This window comes from Staurois parvus, unplaced genomic scaffold (assembly GCF_062004578.1).
Source record: "Staurois parvus isolate SC_StPar_1 unplaced genomic scaffold, SC_StPar_1.0 ptg000080l, whole genome shotgun sequence".
NCBI classification, from domain to species: Eukaryota; Metazoa; Chordata; class Amphibia; order Anura; family Ranidae; genus Staurois; species Staurois parvus.
The window spans coordinates 4,896,949-4,918,737 of NW_028317876.1; the positions used below are offsets into that span (position 1 = coordinate 4,896,949).

At 41.4% G+C, this 21,789-nt stretch overlaps 1 protein-coding gene across 1 annotated transcript in view; it reads right to left on the minus strand.

The window, feature by feature from the left end:
• Positions 1-1,609: 1,609 nt before the first annotated feature.
• Positions 1,610-21,789, minus strand: part of CYP4V2 (cytochrome P450 family 4 subfamily V member 2) — a 70,740-nt gene continuing 50,560 nt past the window's right edge. Inside the window, exons 10-11 of the mRNA XM_089669583.1 lie at positions 5,317-5,496; positions 1,610-4,137 (exon numbers count right to left, since the gene is read on the minus strand). Of these exons, the coding sequence (XP_089525709.1) occupies positions 3,953-4,137; positions 5,317-5,496 (365 nt within the window). The 3' untranslated portion in view covers positions 1,610-3,952. The remainder of the gene's footprint in view (positions 4,138-5,316; positions 5,497-21,789) is intronic.

The window sequence follows — 21,789 nt, forward strand, 5'->3', positions numbered from 1 at the left end:
GTCCTGCTGGAAAATTAAGTCAGCATCCCCATAAAGCTCGTCTGTGGAAAGAAGCATGAAGTGCTCCAAAATCTCCTGGTAGACGGCTGCATTGACCCTGGACTTAATGAAGCACGGTGGACCAACACCAGCAGATGACATGGCTCCCCAAATCACAGACTGTGGAAACTTCACACTGGACTTCAAGCATCTTGCAGTGTGTGCCTCTCTATTCTTCCTCCATACTCTGGGTCCTTGGTTTCCAAATGAGATGCAAAAGTTGCTCTCATCAGAAAAGAGGACTTTGGACCACTGAGCAACAGACCAGGTCTGTTTTTCTTTATCCCAGGTAAGACGCTTCTGACGTTGTTTGTTGTTCAGGAGCAGCTTGACAAGAGGAATACGATATTTGAAGCCCATGTCCAGGATCCGTTTGTATGCGGTGGCTCTTGATGCACTGACTCCAGCCTCAGTCCACTCCTTGTGAAAGTCCCCGACACTTTTGAATGGCCTTTTCCTGACAATCCTCTCCAGGCTGCGGTCATCCTTGCTGCTTGTGCACCTTTTTCTTCCACACTTTTCCCTTCCACATAACTTTCTATTAATGTGCTTTGATACAGCACTTTGGGAACATCCAACTTCTTTTGCAATTACCTTTTGAGGCTTTCCCTCCTTATGGAGGGTGTCAATGATGGTTTTCTGCCCAACTGTCAGGTCAGCAGTCTTTCCCATGATTGTGATTCCTACTGAACCAGACTGAGAGACCATTTAAAGGCTCAGGAACCCTTTGCAGGTGTTATGGCTTAATTAGCTGATTAGAGTGGGACACTTTGAGCCGAAAATATTGCACCTTTTCACAATATTCTAATTTTCTGAGATTGTGGATTTGGGGTTTTCATGAGCTGTAAGCCATAATAATCACAATTATGACAAATCACGACTTGGACTATCTTGCTCTGCATGTAATAAGTCTATATCATATATTAGTTTCACCTTTTAAGTGGCATTACTGAAATAAATGAACTTTTGCACAATATTCTAATTTTTCAAGTTTCACCTGTATATATTGGAAATTTTATCTGTCAAAAATGTGTGCAACAAAATTTATTATATATATATATGTGTGCAACAAACACAGGATTTTTTGCACCAATTGTGCTGATTACCAGCCATTCCCAAACTGTAATTCTACATGATTATTAGTTCACCATACTTTATATTTTATAGATCTTTTACTTTTTTTCTAACCAATTGGTGTTTTACTGATGACAAATAGCCCTTTGGTTCTTTTTCTCCACACACAGAACAAGAGTGGAAACAAATATATATCAATGTGCAACTGTCATACTGCTAACATATTTCTGAGCATATTATGTGACTTGCCTGGCTCCATGGTGTGCCCCATGTATCTTAGCACTCAGAACAAGTAGGTTTTTACTTGTTTCTAAGCTAATGAAGTAGACATATGGTGTAGCCTTTTAGAGGAGACAAGGGCAAGACTGGAAAAACCTTACTGGCTGCCATCCATGGATTTAAATCAATTAGAGTATATGGGTTTCAATGCCCAATTCCAAATTACAACTAACCATATCTTGTTGAAAGCATATACAGAAGAATGACCATTGACTGCTTTTTGTCATTTTACATATTAAAAGGTATTTTATTGTCTTTTTCTTTTTAGAAAGGTACCAAATACATTGCTTGATTTTTTAACAGTAATGAAAAAATGAATTGTGAATGTTAATGTTCCATCCAAACCGTGTTTTCTACTACTTTACACATCCCTCAAAACTGCACCAATATTTTACAGAAAATTTACAAACTAATGCAATCTAGTATTCAATCACAGAAAACCTACTGCCACATCTAAGATACTGATTTTATCAGTTTCCCTGGGAGTATACAACTCAAGGTAATGGTACAAGGTACTGGTATTAAGGAGTGGGCCAAAGGGTAGCCAGGAGGGGCGGGGGGCACCATGAGAAGATTGCAGGGAGGGGATTTGTGTTGTTAGGGGGAATGTGGGGGGTGGAAGGGGGTAAGAATTGTTGTAGCAGGGGAAATTATGGGAGGTGTGCTAGGAGTGGTGATTTGGGGGGGATTTGTGTTGGGAGGGGGGAAGAGAATTTATGCTAGAAGGGATGGTTTGAAGGGTTTGTGTTAGAAAAGGTGATGTGGTGGTGGGGTTTGTGGTGGGAGGGGGAATTTCTTTTTTTTTGGGGGGGGATTTGTACTAGTAGGGAGGATTGGGGGTTCTTGTGCTAGGCAGGTCAATTTGTGCTAGAATGGGGATTGAGGGAAGGGAATTTGTGCTGGAAAGGGGGGATTTGGAGTGGGGGGAGGGAATGTGTGCTCAGAGGGGAAATTTGAGGGGTAGTGAATCTGTGCAAAGAGGTGGATTTTATTTTATTTTTTTTTGGGGGGGGGTTGTGTTGGGGCATATGAAGAGAGGATATGAGCTGGGGGAGGGAGGGGGGCAAGCATTTGTGTGCTGGAGGGGGGGATTTCAGTGGGGGGGGGGCAGATTTGTACTGGGAGTAGGGGGAATTTATTTTGAGGGGGTAAACATGCAGATTAGTGCTCTTTGTTTGGGGGCAAATTGTTGCTGAGACAGCTTACCATACAGCCCAGGGGGTTGCTCAATTTGGCACATTAGCCCTGGTTGCAAGGTCAACTTGTCCTGGCACTGCTTGTACTTTAGTTGTATTAAAAAACGACTTCTCTGTGCTCTAGGAGCCTATCAAACTGACATTTCTGGCTCAGAAGAGAGCTTTTATGCATCTTTGAACTCTTTATTGTAGGAGACCTGTCAGACCTCTGGACTTTGGTTGCAATGTAGAGGCAGAGGTGTGTATCAAATAAACTATAAAAAGTAGTAATTTAGCAATGGTGAATGGTTCACTTTAAGCTTATCATAGGTTGTTTTTGATCGTAACCACCATTTAGTGGGTTGCAAATTATGACTTTTTCTACAATTAATTTGATGAACATGGAAATTTTCGGAACTGTCACTATGAAAGTGATGTGAATCTTGAAAATTCCAACACATACCCCTTTGCTTATCTCTCCTGAACATATTAGGCACCTCCTCTCAGTTATAAACTTTAAAATATTACTTAGCCTTTGCTACAAAAAAGTGAAATCAAGTAGATGAGTTGTTGATTAAGTAACTTTGCTAGGTTTGATGAGAGAGGTTAGAAAAAAGACAAACAGAACTCTGGCGACCAGGCTGGCTGCTCAGAGTCACAACAGCCGTTTCTATGGAAGCAGGCAGTCTCTAAAATAACCATTGTGACATATGAAATATATCAGAACATTATATAACTTTAATTATTGGATTAATGAGTAAGACATTTCAAAAGTGACAGGCTGCTTTAAATCTCCAGTTACCAGGCTTCATGCAAATGTTGCCATTGGAATGTTACCAAATGAATAATGTTCAAAACAAAACAAATACAAGACAGTCAGCTAAATCTTACTTCCATTTTCAAGAACAGTTAACATTCCTTTTATCCCATAAGGCATTACACAGACCAATGCTGACATAATGCAGTATTCTGACTGGTTACTGAATTGTGCACATCATCACTACCCTGATATTTTTTTTACATTCTATTTCTGTCTATTTTGATTAAGTGAAACCAAAGAACAAAACAATAAATAAAAGGATACAGATCGTTATGACTGATGGAGTGCCTGATCCTTTTCCTATTCATATCTACACGTAACCAACTACGTTTAAGAATACTGCATTTTTGTGGCCTGAGGTACTTGCATTATTGCCCACGGAACATGGGGTCTTGTAAGGCATCAGGAAATAGATCCTTTCTCCTGTCTTTTAACATCAATAAAATGTCCAGTACCTGGTACACTTTATATGTATTACATGTGTCCACAAGCAGACAGAATAAGCTATTTACAATTAATAACAATTAAACTGATAGTAAGTTAAGGTTCACACAGTGATGTTGCTTCACAAGGTTTGGGCAACAGAGCTGGGTGTTCTGTGCTCCAGCTCAATCCAAATGCCATCCTGCGGACGCAGAATAAGTTCTCCCAACAGGCGAATTTCCTCCTTCTTTTGGCTTGCTTTTACGGAAAAGTTTCTCAGGATGGTAGATAGAACAACTTTTTCTTCCATTAAAGCGAATCGTTGGCCTGAAGTTAAAGCAGAGACACAACATACATGAAAAAGTAGGTTACTCAACCACATCTGTTTTCACATAAATATGTTATAAATGGTGGTTCCCACATTTCATATTAATGAATAACACAAGGGAGATCCTAGAACTGCACTAATCAGTTCCCATGACTTGATTGTACATGTTATGCTGGATTGACTTTATTGGATGTGGCTTCATATACACAGTCTTGTAACAGTGAGATCTAGACCTTGTATGTAGGTTGCAACAGGCACAAGTCTGGAAACCAAATGGAAATAATTTTAAAAGGGTTTATTTAGTAAAGGAATTGGGGCTGACTGTTCACTGAGTTTGGCGAACATGATGATGCTGTGTTCATCTCAACAAGTCTTTCATGTTCTAGCAAAAATCAAGTCTTTTTTGCTTTAGGAGTGACTGGGTCTTCAAATAAACACAGGTTCACCTTTTTATTTACATTCACTCTGAGAAAAGGAAGCTTTCACTTTGCTAATTGAACAGCCTAGTAAATTGTCCACATGGTCTAAATGTGGAAATCAAAATCAAGCGTGTCCATGTAATCAATACTACCTAATCATGTGTAAGAGATGCAATGCTTGAAAATCCTCTGGCACATGACTAGATGATTGCAGCAAACACAGTTTCACTGTAACATATGAGCATTCTACTCCTTTAGAGCTGCTCACACTTTGTATATTATCACATGTGTGGCAATGTGCATTATTTTGTGCAAGGTAATGTGTTGCAGTAAGACAGTCCATTCATTTTGAATTGGCTGCTCACAAAGCACAACACAGGTTTTAACATACATATTTTTTAATCTATAAAGAGCACCACACCACGTAGATGTAAACCATCTCAACCAACTCATGTGCACTGGGTATGATACAGAGATGCATTAGTGTCATCCAAAATGAATGGCACTGTACTACACCCTGTATCATGTTTTAATGTGTATTGTGGTAAGACATTGTAAAACATAATTTTATAACAAGTTAACATAACACATGTGTAAATGGTAACTTAATACAGCAAGTCCTCTGAATCTGGAGTGACAGTTTTATCCCAAATGCTTGCTTCCATAACATATAACAAACACACTTTGCTTCATAAATTCATAAAACAGTATCATAATTTAGATTCATGTTCTGTAAATCTGCTGACACTTTCAGCTCACCTATGCAGTTCCTGAGCCCAGCAGAGAAAGGTATATATGCATAAGGATTACGTCCGCTTGAATTCTCAGGAAGAAAACGTTCTGGTCTAAATTCCTCTGGCTCAGGGAAAGTTTCTGGATCTCGATGCAGTGCGAATGGTACAATTACTACATTTACACCTTTAGGTATAAGAAACCCTCCTGCAGCAATGGAAAGATAGAAAGATAACAAGGTGAAATTTTCAAGGTTATTAAAATACCAGGTTTTACGCACTGTATATACAGTACATGTCTAAATGGACACTGATCAACTTCATTTACAGCAGCCCTTGACTCACTAGCGCCTTTAACCACACGCAACATCAGACTCCGACCGCTCCAGCCCTGGCAGACTGATCACACCAAAACCCTCAAACGACGCAGTCGTGCCCTGGAGCGACTATGGCGCAAAACAAAATCCCAACAAGCTTTCACCTGCTACAAATCTGCCTTCCGCACCTACACCTCCTCCCTCCACGCAGCCAAACAAGCCTACTTCCTGACCCTCATCAAGGCCCTCTCCTCCAATCCTCGCCGACTCTTCTCCACCTTCAACTCTCTACTCTCTCCACCCCCACCTCCACCCAGCACCTCACTCACCGCCCTTGAGATTGCCAATCACTTCAAAAACAAGATTGACACAATTCGCAAGGACATTGCCGCAACTCACACGCCCTCTCAACCCGTCCCCTCTCACACAGCTACCCCATCATCCCCCCTCCCCCTCGACATTACCCGCAGGGACTTCGTCGCTGCTCAAACTCCCTCCAACCCCCTTCCCCCTCACTTAGCTACCCCCTCTTCACCCCTCTCCCACGGCCTCACCACTGCTCTGACCTCCTCTCCCACCCCACCCTACATTCCTCATACTGAAGCTCCCCCAACACTCCGCACCTTTGACCTTACTACCATCGAGGAAGTCTCCAAGATCCTCTCTGATGCCCGCCTCACCACCTGCCCCCTCGACCCTATCCCCTCACAATTCCTACGACCTCCCTCCCCCTCCATCCTACGCTCCCTCACCCACATCTTTAATCTCTCCCTCTCCTCCGGCACTTTCCCCTCCCCACTGAAGCATGCACACATCACCCCCATACTTAAAAAGCCCTCCCTGGACCCCAATGACCCGAACAACCTCAGACCCATCTCCCTGCTCCCACTTACATCTAAACTCCTCGAGCGCCTCGTCTACACCCGCCTATGCTCTCACCTCAACGACAACAACCTCCTCGATCCCCTACAGTCTGGCTTCCGCCCCCTACACTCCACCGAAACCGCCTTACTCAAACTCTCCAACGACCTTCTAACCGCCAAAGCTAATGGCCACTATTCAGTGCTCCTACTCCTTGACCTCTCTGCGGCCTTCGACACAGTTGACCACCCCCTCCTCCTCAAAATACTACACTCCCTCGGCCTCAGAGATTCTGCTCTCTCCTGGCTCTCATCCTACCTGTCACAACGCTCTTTCAGCGTTACCTATAATGCTACCACCTCCCCCTCACTCCCCCTCTCTGTTGGGGTCCCTCAAGGCTCTGTCCTTGGGCCCCTTCTCTTCTCCATCTACACCTCCTCCCTTGGCCAACTCATACACTCTCACGGCTTCAACTACCACCTCTATGCCGACGACACACAAATCTATCTCTCAACCCCCCACCTCACCCCCTCGGTCTCTGCCCAAATCACACACCTACTGAGCGACATATCAGAATGGATGTCGCTCCACTTCCTTAAACTGAATCTCTCCAAAACCGAGCTCCTTGTCTTCCCCCCAGCCCGAACCCCACCCCCCATTGACTTCTACATCACATCCAACAACGCCAATATCAAACCCGCTCTGCAGGCCAGAGTACTTGGTGTCATTCTGGACTCCAACCTATCCTTCCAGCCCCAAGTCCAATCTTTAACAAACTCGTGCAGACTCCACCTCCGCAACATCGCCAAAATCCGCACATTCCTAACCCCAGAAACTACTAAACAGCTCATCCACTCCCTCATCATATCACGACTCGACTACTGCAACTCCCTCCTCACTGGCCTGCCTCGCCGCTGGCTATCCCCGCTTCAGTCGATCCTGAATACGGCTGCCAGACTCATTCACCTTTCCAAACGCTCCGTTTCCGCCACCCCCCTCTGCCAATCCCTCCACTGGCTTCCGATTGCGCAACGGATCAAATTTAAAATCCTAACACTGACGTACAAAGCTGTCCACCATACTGCCCCGAACTACATCACTGACCTAATATCCAAGTACCACCCAGCACGCACACTCCGCTCCTCACAAGACCTCCTTCTCTCTAGCTCCCTGGTCTCCTCCTCCCATGCCCGCCTCCAGGACTTCTCCAGGGTGTCACCCATCCTCTGGAACTCCCTGCCCCAACCCATCAGATTATCACCTACTCTCCTCTCCTTTAGGCGCACCCTGAAAACCCATCTCTTCAGGGAAGCCTACCTCACCCCCTGCTAACTTGCTGACCTCCTCCACTCTTCCTACCACTCCATCCCCCACAGCTATCTCCTCCTGTACCACTATCCCATCCCTTCTAGATTGTAAGCTCGAAAGAGCAGGGCCCTCGATCCCCTCATGTTTTGCATTGTATTGGTATTGTTCTGTCACATGTTCTGTCCCCCTTTGTAATGTACAGCGCTGAGTGAACTATTGGCGCTTTATAAATACTGTATAATAATAATAATAATAATTTATTCGGTAACAGGAATTAATATACGCAGATCACCTGAAGTAGCCTTATTTCATCTATTGCCCACTGATATTCCTAAAAAATCAGTTAAATTAATTCTTTATCTTTTGTTGGTGGCACAAATTACTATAGTTGGACGCTGGAGACAGTCAACAATTCCGCTAGACCTGGTCAAACAGAAACTTAATTGGATTATGATTAATGATAAACGTACTAGTATCGTTAACAATAATACCTCTAAATCTGAGTATACATGGGAACCATGGGTTAGGTATATCTCTGTTATTTAATGGACTTATGGCTGGCCCTCTTTCTTTCTTTCTTTCTTTCTTCTCTCTTTTTTTTTCTTCTTTTCCAATCTATTCTTTATCCTCTTCTTTGATTTTTTTTTTTTTTCAGTTTCTTTATTTTTGTTATTTGGTTATATGATACTGCCCAAACCTACTGATTTATGGAATACTTGCCACCCTATTGGGGTTTATGCTTTATTGTTTACATCATTGGTTGATGTATTCTTATGTGCCTATATATTCTATGATTCTGATTGTTTTGCTACAACTCATCATGTGGGTGGGTTATGTTTTCTATATTGCTGTATATTGTCTTTTACAGATTTTCAATAAAAATTTTGAAATATAAATGGACACTGATTAAATTCTCCCCGTTTTCAATACAAAACACATGGAAGTGAATGGAGACTCTTTTTAGTTAAAACAGGAACAGTTCCTCCATTATTCCCCAAATGTCCTTCCTGTGTGTTTTGCTTCCCCATAGCTGCCAATCAGAATGTCTGTTCTATTTCCTAATCTATGAAACGACAACTGACTGGCTGCATTTGGGCTTTTGTTTGCTAAAAATCCAATTGGAATACTTTTGGATATTAGAAACAACTTGTACTTACTGTAATATGAGTTTGCTGGGCATTCCAAGGCTTTTCTCAAAAGTCTGTGGGAATTTGTGACAATTTAGCCAGAACATAATTCTGAGGTCAGGTAATAATTTTGGACAAAAAGACCTGGCTTGAAATAAATGTTTCAATTCATGGTGTTGAAAAGGGAAGAGTTTGTGGCTTTTTGCAGGCTCTCTGCACTTGATTTTCACCACACTAAACTGACCAAACCATGTCTTTATGGAGCTGGCTTTGCACACAGGGTTACAGTCACGATGTACTCAACTGCGCAGTCCCTTCTCTCCTTCTGTCCTCTACAGTGCCGGCATTTCTACTGTGGGCACCAGGATGTGACAGCTTGCGGCTTCACAGCCTGGTGCCCAGTGCACATGCTCGAGTCGTGCCATGCCTCCTGATTAGTCCCGCAATCTCCTGGGATCTGTGAAAGTTGGGAGCAAGGAGGGAGCCGAACTTCCGGGTTACTTCGTCATGGCAAACTGAGTCGGGAGTGGGAGCAGGCACTGGAAGGGGGGAGGAGGCAAATAAGCAGAGCTTCCGTTTTTGAGTGGAACTCCGTTTTAACATTTTTTGAGACAAATAGAGCTTTCTTTTGGTGGTATTTAATCACGACTGGATTTTTTATTTTTTGCTGTATGAATGAAAAATCCAGACATTTTGAAATAATGTTTTTCCTTAGTTTCTGTTTTAAAACTTTGAAAACAGATAATCATTTTCTTCATAAATTTAGGCCAAAATGTAATCTGCTACATTTTTTTACTTGTATGAAAGTTGTAGAGTCTACAAACTATAATATGTATGTGTATATATATATATATATAGATATAGATATATAGATATAGATATAGATATATATATATATTTGGAAATTGATCAATCCTGATGTACTGCAGGCCTATCTAATTTCTTGAGGCCCAAAAATGCCAGGACAGTACAAATACCACCCAAATGACCCCTTTTTGGAAAGCAGACAGTTCAAAGTATTTAGTAATAGGAATGGCAAGATTTTTTGAAGTTTTTTTTGGAAAATTAAAAAATTATGTAAAATTAGTTTTTTGAACTTATTTTTTACATACTGTCACCAATGCAGTACAGTGTCATCATATGGCTGGCGTGACAGTGATCGGGGATACTGACTGGTGATATTATATTAACCACTTTACTACCGTGCTATAGCTAAATGATGGCTACAGCGCAGAAGTCCAATTTCAGTCATATGATGTCCTCCCGGTACGCCCCCCCCCGCACACCCCCAGTGGCGCACACCTTGCGCTGTCTGTGATCGCTGTGTCCTTTGGGCACAGCTGATCACATGACGTCAAAAGGTTAATCACAGAGGCCTTTTGTCACATGATCAGCTGTATGAAAAGCACTATCCCTCCAGCACCTCAAAAAGGGGGGTGAATGCCAGGAAGAGGCCAGGGAGTTCAATGAGTTGATAACCTATGGATAAATTCTTGGTGGTGCAGCCCTCCTCAGACTGGGAAATCATCAAAACTGGAAAGCAAGCACATAGATGGCGCAAACACCTAGCACATTATCCAAGGTTTATTATAAAAGAAAAAAGACAAAAAAACATACTCACAAAATGAAGTGAATTTAAAAGCCTAAATGCCACAATGATGGCCTACAATGATAGCAGAGTGTCCGACTGGTGTCACGGTAGGCCTGCTGACGCATTTCGGGGATGTATCCCCTTCCTCAGAGCTGAAGCCGACAAGTGAAATTGCCCTATTATATATATATGTGTATTACAAGTGAATAACAAGAACCGTCTCAAGCGAAAACCCCTCCCCTCACGGCCAGAGTGGGAGGGGACCATAAGAATGAATGCAAAAAAAAAAAATAACTTAATAAGTAAATAAATACATACATTGATGATCCCATGCAATGATAAAATGATAAAAACATGATAACACATTAATAAAAGATAAGGACTAGTTAATACTCAATTCTACTTGGCCCCTTGTGATGGCAGCATAAATGAGGAGTTCCAACAAATTAGTAAATGGATGTTAGTGAGTCAATAAATAGTACTGTGACTAGTCTTGTATGAAATACATGCTTGTGCAGTACCTTATTGTGGTGAGTACCTTATTGTGGTGAGGGAGATGGCTGAACTGGTGTAGTACCTAGGTGTAGTGGGGAGCCGGTCTGCGAATAGACAAATGACCGCTGGAGCGCACGCTGAGTTGGTCGTGCGCTCCATAGGCCAGAAATGACTCACTGGAATGGCATCATCGTGATGTCACATCTGGTGTGGTCATAAAAAGGCCACTGGAGCGCACATATAGGCAGGGAGAGCAGCACCTGGCAGCCGTTTATCAATAAACCACAGCCTGACAACTAAAGACTAGAATAGAGCTTGTGAAAAGTGATGATGATTGAGTGGATAAGGAAGTGTCCCTGGGGAAAAAAATATAAACCATAATAATGCGTAATGTAAATGCAAATGCTGATGAAAAATAGGAGGGGGGGGGGAAGCTGAGAGGGGGGAAAAGGGCCAGGTGAGTAGATGACAATCACTGAATTACAAAAATAAAGATAAATTATACAAGATGTCTACATGCGTATATAAAAAGTTCACATATAATATATATTTAAGTATAGATGATACAGCATAATAATGCACCTGTGTTTGGTGTGTGAATTCGCAATGGGCAACCCACAATTTAATGTCAATACGTGTATGAGTGTGTATTAGAGAAGAAATATAAATATAATATATAGTAATTTATATATGTTCCTTTTTTTTATTAGTGTTTTAAAAGATATATTTTTTTTAATTAAATATTAAAATGGATAAACAATTTGATGCTGATAAAATATATATAGGATGAATAAAAGGTAGGATGAAAAAATAATGGTGGGGACCACACATGTATGAACATGAGGGAGTGATATAAAATCAATATATCAGGGCATTGATGTCTAACCCTTCATTGAGCCCTGCAGGTGACAGAGTGCCCAAACGATGAATCCAAAAGGTCTCCCTCTGGCATAATTTAAGAAACCGTCTGTCTTTGTCGATGTCATTGGGAATGCTCTCTAACCCAAAAACTCTGAGATCTGCTGGGTTCTTGTCATGTTTCTCTTGGAAGTGATTGGGGATGGAGTGTCCCTCAAGCCCATGAATTATATTTTTTTTGTGCTCTCCAAATCTAATACGCAATGTGTGAGACGTGCGGCCCACATAAAAAGGGCACAAGGGCAGATGAGACAATATACAACATATTGTGAACCACAATTGATGAACTGTTTAACCTTATATGGGATCCCATCACTTCTTTTTTCTTATACCACATGTAATGATGTAATGGCAACAACCACAGTTTCCTATGCCACATCTGTAGTTGCCTAATCAAATAACAAACTTCAAACAGGAGCCAGGCTTGTCTGTGCACACTTTATTCTATTAGGGGCTATAAAGCTCCTATAATCTTTGGGTTTCCTGAAGATGACCTCTGGGTTCTCAGGGATGACTTTGGTAAGGTGAGGGTCCTGATGTAAAATGCCCCAATGCTTTTGGAAAATCTTTTTGATGTGGAAAGCTTTCAGATTGTACCGGGTGCAGAATGAAACTTGTTTTGATTGTTGCACCCTCTTGTCATGCAGTGCAGTGGTGGTTTCTGATCGAGTACTCGTGAGGTAACTGCCACTGTACTTTTCATATACTTGGTTAATGACAGCTGTTGCATATCTTTTTTCTTTGAACTTTTACAGATAGTGCTTTGTGCATCATAATCCTCAAGATGTGTGCAAGTTCTTTTTAGCCAGCAAAATTATCCCAAAGGAATATCTTGGATCCATCTCGGATGGTGGTGGTTGTTAGCATGCATATACGAATTACCTGCTGAAGGTTTAAAGTGTGTTTTGGAAATGATGTTAAAATCATTATCAAACATGAGTTCTAAATCAAGAAATACAAGTTTGTTATAATCCACCACATGTGTAAATTCAATATTGAAAGGATTGTTCCGACAATGAGGGAGGAATTTCTCCAACTCACAATCTGTGCCATCCCAAATTATCAGGATGTCTTCAATGTATCTTGCGAACAGGACCAAGTTCACCCCAAAAGGTTTATTGTTCCAAATATGGAATTTTTCCCAATAACCCATAAATAGATTAGAAAAGCTAGGGTTGAACCTGGCCCCCATAGCTGTACCTTTGATTTGTCTGAAAAAAAGGTGTCTTGGAACACAAAATAGTTGTGGGTGAGGGAATATTTAATACAATGAATGATGAGATTTGCTTGAGCAGGATGTATAGAGTTATTCAAAGTGAGGAAGTGTTGAACCGCTTGCAATTCAAATATGTGTGCTATAGAGGTGTATAAGCAGGCCACATCAAGTGAAACCCACCTATACCCTAGTTGCCAATGGTAACTGGATAAGATGTCAAGCATGTAACCTGAATCCCGGATGTAAGAGGGGAGTGTTGTGACATATTGCTGTAAAAAATGATCAATATAATTCCCCACATTACTAGTGAGACTATCAATCTCAGATATGATGGGTCTTCCTGGGGGATGAACAGGGTCTTTTTGTATTTTAATAATATGATAAAAATGAGGGGTTAAAGGGAATTGTGTGAACAAGGAAACTGTGGTTGTTGCCTTACATGTGGCATAAGAAAAAAGAAGAGATGGGGAATGATGGCATCTTATATAAGGTGAAACAATTAATCAATTGTGGTATATTGTCTCATCTGCCCTTGCGGCCTTCTTTACGTGGGCCAAACGTCTTGCACATTGTGTATCAGATTTGGAGAGCACAAAAGAAATATCAAACATGGGCGTGAGGGATACTCCATCCCCAATCACTTCCAAGAGAAACACGACAAGAACCCAGCAGGTCTGAGTTTTTGGGTTAAAGAACATCCCCAGTGACATCGACACTGGCAGACGGTTTTGTAAATTATGCCAGAGGGAGACCTTTTGGATTCATTGCTTGGGCACTCTGTCACCTAGAGAGCTCAATGAAGGGTTAGATATCAATGCCCTGATATATTGATTTTATATCCATCCCTCATTTTCTTCCTACCTTTTATTCATCCTATATATTTTAACACACCTTTTTCCCCCCAGGTGTTTTTTTTTTCAGTGTTCTCTGGACATCTCCTTATATAATATGTTTTATTAGCATCAACTTGTTTATTCATTTTAATATTTTTACAAAAATATATCTTTTAAAACACTAATAAAAATAACAATTGAACATATATAAATTACTATATATTATATTTATATTTATTCTCTAATACACACTCATACATGTATTGATGTTAAATTGTGGGTTGCCCATTGCGAATTCACACACCAAACACAGGTGCATTATTAGGCTGTATCATGTATATTTAAATATATATTATATGTTAGTTTTATACACGCATGTAGACATCTCAGATAGTTAATTTATATATTTGTCATTCAGTGATTGTCATCTACTCAGCTGGCCCTTTTCTCCCTCTCAGCTCCCCCCTCCCACCCTCCTATTTTTCATCATTATTATGGTTTATATTTTTTTCCCCAGTGGCATTTCCTTATCCACTCAATCATCATCACTTTTCACAAGTTTTTTTCTAGTCTTCAGTTGTCAGGCTGTGGTTTATTGATAGAAGGATGCCAGGTGCCGCTCTCCCTGCCTATGGGTGCTCTCCAGAAGCCTTTTAACAACCACACCGGATGTGACGCCACAATGACACCATTCCTGTGGGCCTATGGAGCGCACAACCAACTCATCGTGCGCTCCAGTGACTATTTGTCTATTCACAAACCGGCTCCCAACTATACCTAGGTACAGTTCAGCCATCTCCCTGCATGGCGCGATTCCTTTCCACAATAAGGTACTGCACAAGCATGCATTTCTTACAAGATCAGTCACAGTACTATTTATTGACTCACTAACATCCATTTACTAAATTGTTGGAACTGCTCATTTTTGCTGCCATCACAGGGGGCCAGGTAGAATCAAGTATTAACTATTCCTTATCTTTTATTAATGTGTTATCATGTTTTTATCATTTTATCATTGCATGGGATCATCAATGTATTTATTTACTTATTAACCACTTCCCGACCGGCCGTTGTATATAAACGGCCGGACGGTGGCAGTACAGGGTCGGGTGGCCGTTTATGAACGGCCTCCCCGCACCCTGCTTGTGCGCGCTCCCTGGGAGCGATCCGGTGCCCGCTGTGTCCTCCGGACACAGTGAAACACCGATCGTCGGACGGGACCTCTGTACGAGGTCCCGATCATGTGATCACTGATTGGCCAATCAGTGATCACATGCAAAGTAGTAAGCAAGATTTCACTTCTGACATCATTGCTTACTATGTGTGAAATCTGTGAATGATCACAGAGGTCACATGGTACAAGGTTATTCACAACAGCCTTGTACCATGTGACAAGCTGTGACCAATCACAGCTCACTCAGTATTTCTCAATGAGTGCAGGAATGCACACAGAGAGAAAGAGAAATGATTGCTTTTACATCCTATATGGGCATAAAAGCAATCAGTAAAAAAAAAAAAATATTCACCCCCCACAAGTAGTACAGTGTCACCATGGTGACACTGTACTGCTAGGGTGACAGTATGTAAAAAAAAATAAATAAAAAATAATATAAAAAAAATAAAATAAAAATGTAAAAAAAAATGTTTAAAAATTATAATTTTTGGTTATAAACTAATTTGTTTTTTTTTGTTTTTTTGCTAAAAAAATAACGGAATACATTTTGGCAAAGATGTATGATGAAATATTATTTATTTGCAAAATTTTATAAAAAGAAAACACTTTTGTTCAAAATATTTGGACTCATTACATAGCAAAAAAAATAAAAATCCCAGTGGTGAATAAATACCACCAAAATAAAGCTTTATCTGTCTCAAAAAAATGGTAAAAAATTAACTTGGGTACAGTGTTGCATGACTGCGCAATTGTCATTCAAAGTGTGATAGCGCTGAAAGCTGAAAATTGCCCTGGTCAGGAAGGGGGTAAAAGTGTCCGGACAGGAAGTGGTTAAGTTATTTATTTTTCGCATTCATTCTTATGGTCCCTTCCCACTCTGGCCTTGAGGGGAGGGGTTTTCGCTTGAGGCGGTTCTTGTTATGCACTTTCATACACATATATATAACAGGGCAACTTCGCTTGTCGGCTTCAGTTCTGAAGAAGAGGATACATCCCTGAAACACTTCAGCAAGTCGACCATACCAACAGTCAGACACTCTGCCATCATTGTAGGCCATCATTGTGGCGTTTAGGCTTTTACATTCACTTAATTTTGTATGCTTTTGTCTTTTTTCTTTTATAATAAACCTTGGATAATGCACTAGGTGTTTGCACCACTCTGTGCTTCCTTTCCAGACATGATCAGCAGTGTCCAATCACAGCTGACCACTATGTAAATACATTTGCCAGTTATTGGCAATACTTTCCTCATGCTTTCCTCACGCTGTCACAGCATGAGGAAAATACTACCAGTAACCGGCAACCTTCAAAGCAGACATCTGCACTCATAATCGGCACTGATTATCAGTGCCCTGAATATCAGTGCAGCCCCAAAAGTGCACACCAGTGCTGCCAATCTGTGCCCATCAGTGCCGCCAGCCAGTGACACCAGTTACTGCCCTTCAGTGCTACCTATCAGTGCCCTTCAATGCCACATATTAGTGCAGCATCATCAGTGCCTCCTTCTTGTTAGTGCCCGTCAGTGCTGCCTATCAGTGCAGCCTCATCAACGCACATCAGTGAAGGAGAAAAATTAACTGTTAACAAAATGTTATAATAGAAACAAAGAAAACCTTTTTTTTTTCAAAATGTTTGCTCTTTTTTTGTTTATAGTGCAAAAAATAAAACACCCTGCGGTGATTAAATACCATCAAAAGAAAGATCTATTTGTGTGAAAACAATTATAAAAATGTCATATGGGTACAATGCTGCATTACCGTGCAATTGGCATTCAAAGTGCGACAGCCCTGAAAGCTGAAACTTGGCCTGGGCAGGAAGGGGGTAAAAGTGCCCGGTAGGCAAGTGGTTAAAAGATAATAATAATTTTTTATTCCTTTTTTTAAACTTTTTTTTTTACATTTTTTCACATAATGTCAACAGAGTAGTTCAGTATCACCATAGAGATTTTTTTACACTATTATTGCTTATAACAGTGATGATCAATGTTAAAAGCAATAGTTTCAAGTGTCATGAATGTCAGTCATTCGTGACAGCTTAATTTTTATTGGGATGCTGTGGTTGACTACAGCTAATCACATGGTACAAGGTGCCAGGTACCATGTAATAGCTGTAGGCCAACCACAGCTTCACAACAGTAAGCAATTTGTCAGGAATGAAAGCCATTCTTGACAGTTTTGCTTACATTGTAATCATATGATCGCTATGATTGGTCGTAGCAATCACGATACCCCGGACGCTGTACTCCAATGTACCAGTAACTGAGCCTGTAGCTGCCACTTGCTAGCAGTGAACCAACTGCTATCGGGTGGCAAGTGGTTACATAAGCACACTGTACCATAAACCTAAAGAAAGCTTTAAAGTGGTTGTAAAGGCAGAAGTTTTTTTTTATCTTAATGCATTCTCTGCATTAAGTTAAAAAACTTCTATTGTCAGCTCCATCCCCAGCTCTCCCAAACACTTAACTGAGTCTGACCTTGATATAGAGCTGTGCTAGAGATCTCTCTCTCTCCCTTCTCACTGGACTCAGTCAGTCAAATCCAGTGAGGAAGGGGCCTAGCAGCACCGTGTGGGTCCTATGGTTGCACATGGAGAAGAGTTGAACCTAGGAGCGTCGGCAGCAGGGGATCTAAGAAGAGGAAGATTGGGGCTGCTCTGTACAAAACCATTGCACAGAGCAGGTAAGCAGAACATATTTGTTATTAAAAAGAAAGAAATAACTTTACAATCACTTTAAAGAGTTTATGTAAACCCAAAATATATATTTTTAGGTGTCGCTCAAGCAAATCTTTATTTTGGAATCAGTTGCAAAGTTTCTTACCTGGGGATCCTGCCAGTAACAGCACTTACTGTTGCACTTACCAATGCTGAAGTATTGCTTCTTAGAAGCAGCATTGTCAGCATGCCTTTTGAGCCCCTTAAAGTATATTTCCACTTTTACAGTCAAATTTGAGCAAACTCCACTCTATGCTTGCTATGTGTTTCCAGTCAAACAGCATGCCTTTTTAAATATTTTTTTTCAGATGTATCTCAGGATGATGGGTCATGGCCGACTGCAAGCTTTTTTGAATATTATAGTGAGCCTGTCCCAAGTCTGTCCTCATTAACATACACTGCAAGAAACCCAGTCTCTGCACCTTTAAGCCTTTGTTAGGAAAGGCAGTGTTCAAATCTAATTACAGATCTGCCTGCACAGTACAGACAGTTAATTATGGCAAATACAGCTGCCCAGCCCTCACATAAGCTACTTAGGATTTTTCTTGCTAGAGTGTCCAGCATAGAGATTCTAAAAATGGTAAGCTGCAATTTTTAAACAATTTTTAGGTTATGCTATGCGAATTTGGACATGTAACAAATATGCAGTGTATTCATAAAGTATTCAGATCCCCTTCACTTTATTTCATTTTTTTATGTTGCAGCCTGATACCGCAGTTTTTTAAATTCATTTTTTTTTCATTAATGTACACTCAATACCCCATAATGACAAAGTGAAAACAGAATTTTAGAAATGTTTGCAAATGTATGAAAAAGGAAAAAACTGAAATATCACAGTGGCATAAGTATTCAGACCCTTTGCACTAACGCTTGAAATTTAGCTCAGGTGCCTCCCATTTCTCTTGATTTTTGCTGAGAGGCTTATGCAGGCCATAAACGGGTCGCTTATCGGCCAAATTTTTGTCCGATAAACGAAAAATCGGTCGGCCCCGTTGCCGATGCTTCCACCAATGTCCACGAAAAAAGGGCCGTTTTTCGGGGATTTTCCAGCATGACTGCTAAAAATAAATGTGAAGATCCGCGAAAAACGGCCAATGGGCTGGCCCCACTAACAGCGTGAATATCGGCCGATTTTTCGTTTATTGGACGAAAATTAGGCAGATAAACGGCCCGTCTATGGCCTGCCTTACTCGGCAGGCTGACAACACTGTTGCTAATTGAAAGGCAGCAGCTTAGTGTTTTCAGCTTGCAACAGAAAATGCCATTTGTAGCAGGATCTACATTTAGCCCTATTTCACACTGATGCGGTGCGGAATTCGCAGCGTTTTCTGTGCGAATTGCGCACCAGATCACACCCCGTTCATGCGAACCACTGCGGGTGTGTATATTAAGTTAACAACACCCTGAAAGCAGTCTGCAAAATGCAGTGCATTGTGCAGAATCGGATCGCATTGGTGTGAATAGCTATGCGATCCGATTCTAGTGCGGACCAAAACAAGGGTCCTGCACGTTTTTAGTGCAGGTGCTGTGCTATTAGAGCCATACAAAATGTATGGCTCCAATCGCACCGCACACAAATCACATGTGATTTGCACAGGAATGCAGTGTGGTTCCTGTGCGAATCACATGTGATATACCGCTCCGCATATACAGTGAGGAACAGAAGTATTTGAACACCCTGCGATTTTGCAAGTTCTCCCACTTAGAAATCATGGAGGGGTCTGAAATTCACATTGTAGGTGCATTCCCACTCTGAGAGAGAATTTAAAAAAAAAATCAGGAAATCACATTGTATGATTTTTAAAGAATTTATTTGTCTTGCACTGCTGAACATAAGTATTTGAACAACTGAGAAAATCAGTGTTAATATTTGGTACAGAAGCCTTTGTTTGCAATTACAGAGGTCAAACGTTTCTTGTAGTTCTTGACCAGGTTTGCACACACTGCAACAGGGATTTTGGCCCACTCCTCCACACAGATCTCCTCTAGATCTGTCAGGTTTCAGGGCTGTCGCTGAGCAACACAGAGTTTCAGCTCCCTCCAAAGATGTTCTATTGGATTTAGGTCTGGAGACTGGCTAGGCCACTCCAGAACCTTGATATGCTTCTTACGGAGCCACTCCTTGGTTATCTTGGCTGTGTGCTTCGGGTCGTTGTCATGTTGGAAGACCCAGCCACGACCCATCTTCAATGCTCTGACTGAGGGAAGGAGGTTGTTGCTCAAAATCTCACAATAAATGGCCCCATTCATCCTCTCCTTAACCACTTGCCGCCCAGCCACTGCATATAAACGGTTGCAGGGCAGCACTCGTAGGCAAAACCACGTTTTAAAACGTGGTTCTGCAAAACAGGTAGGGGGCGCACGTGAGGCGCGCGCCCGCCCTGCCTGTCTCACGGGTGTCAGCAGCCGGTCTCCGCTGTCGGGTCACCCAGCCGTTTTCCCTTGATGAGCGGTGATCGCTGACACAGAGCAGGGCTGCATTGTTTACACACAGCCCTGCTCTGTGACAGTTCCCCGACAAGCTGAAGAGGGAGAGAAGAGTTTCTCTCCCTCGATCAGCTCCCCCCTCCCTCCCCCCGTCCAGCACACACCCCTGCCCCCTAGTAAAACACTCCCCTCACACAGTAAACACTAAATATGTTAACCCCTTCCTCCCCAGTGACATTAGTACAGTGTCAGTGGGGTTTTTTTCACTGATCACTGTATTGGTGTCACTGGGGATGTCAGTGACCCCAAGTCAGTTCCCCCCCAGTGTCAAAATGGCCGCCGCAGTCCCACCATAAGTTGCTGATCGCCGCCATATGTCGCTGATCGCCACCATTATTAGTATAAAAGAAAAAAAAATCCCAGTATCTTTCCCGCCATTTGTAAACGCTATAACTTTCACGTAAACCAATTAATTTACACGTATTGGGTTTTTTTTTTTAGCAAATTGGGTTTTTTTTTTAGCAAAGACATGTCGCGGAATGCATTTTGGCAGAAATTTATGGCTAAATTTGATTTTTGCATTTTTTTTTACTGGACATGTTTTACAGCAAAAAGTCCAAAATATCGTTTTTTTTCCACAAAATTGTCAGCCTTTTTTTTTTATAGCGCAAAAAATAAAAACCGCACAGGCGATCAAATACCACCAAAAGAAAGCTCAATTTGTGGGGAAAAAAAGGATGTAAATTTCATTTATGTACCGTATTGCATGACCGCGCAATTGTCCGTTAAACTAGCTCAGCGCTGTATAGCAGAAAAATGGCGTAAATTGCAGTATTTATACCATAGTTTGTAGACGCTATAACTTCCACACAAAGCAATCAATATACACTTATTGGTTTTTTTGTTTACCAAAAACATGTAGCAGAATACATTTTGGCCTAAATTTATAACCAACTTTGAGTTTACTATATATTTTTTATAGCTGAAAGTAAAAAATATTGTTTTTCTTCAAAATTTTTGGCCTTTTTTTGTTTATGGCGTGAAAAATAAAAAGTGCACAGGTGATCAAGTTACACCGAAAGAAAGCTCTATTTGTGTGGAAAAAAAGGACGTAAATTTCGTTTGGGTGCAGCATCGCATGACCGCGCAATTATCAGTTGAATTAGTGCAGCGCTAAGTAGCAAAAAGAGGCCTGGTCATTAAGGGGGGTAAATCCTCTGGAGCTCAAGTGGTTAATACAGTGCAGTCGTCCTGTCCCCTTCGCAGAAAAGCACCCCCAAAGCATGATGTTACCACCCCCATGCTTCACAGTAGGGATGGTGTTCTTGGGATACAACTCAACCTTCTTTTTCCTCCAAACACGACGAGTGAAGTTTAGACCAAAAAGTTCTACTTTGGTCTCATCTGACCACATGACTTTCTCCCATGCCTCCTCTGGATCATCCAGATGGACATTGGCAAACTTCAGATGGGCCTGGACATGTGATTACTTGAGCAGGGGAACCTTCCATGCAATGCATGA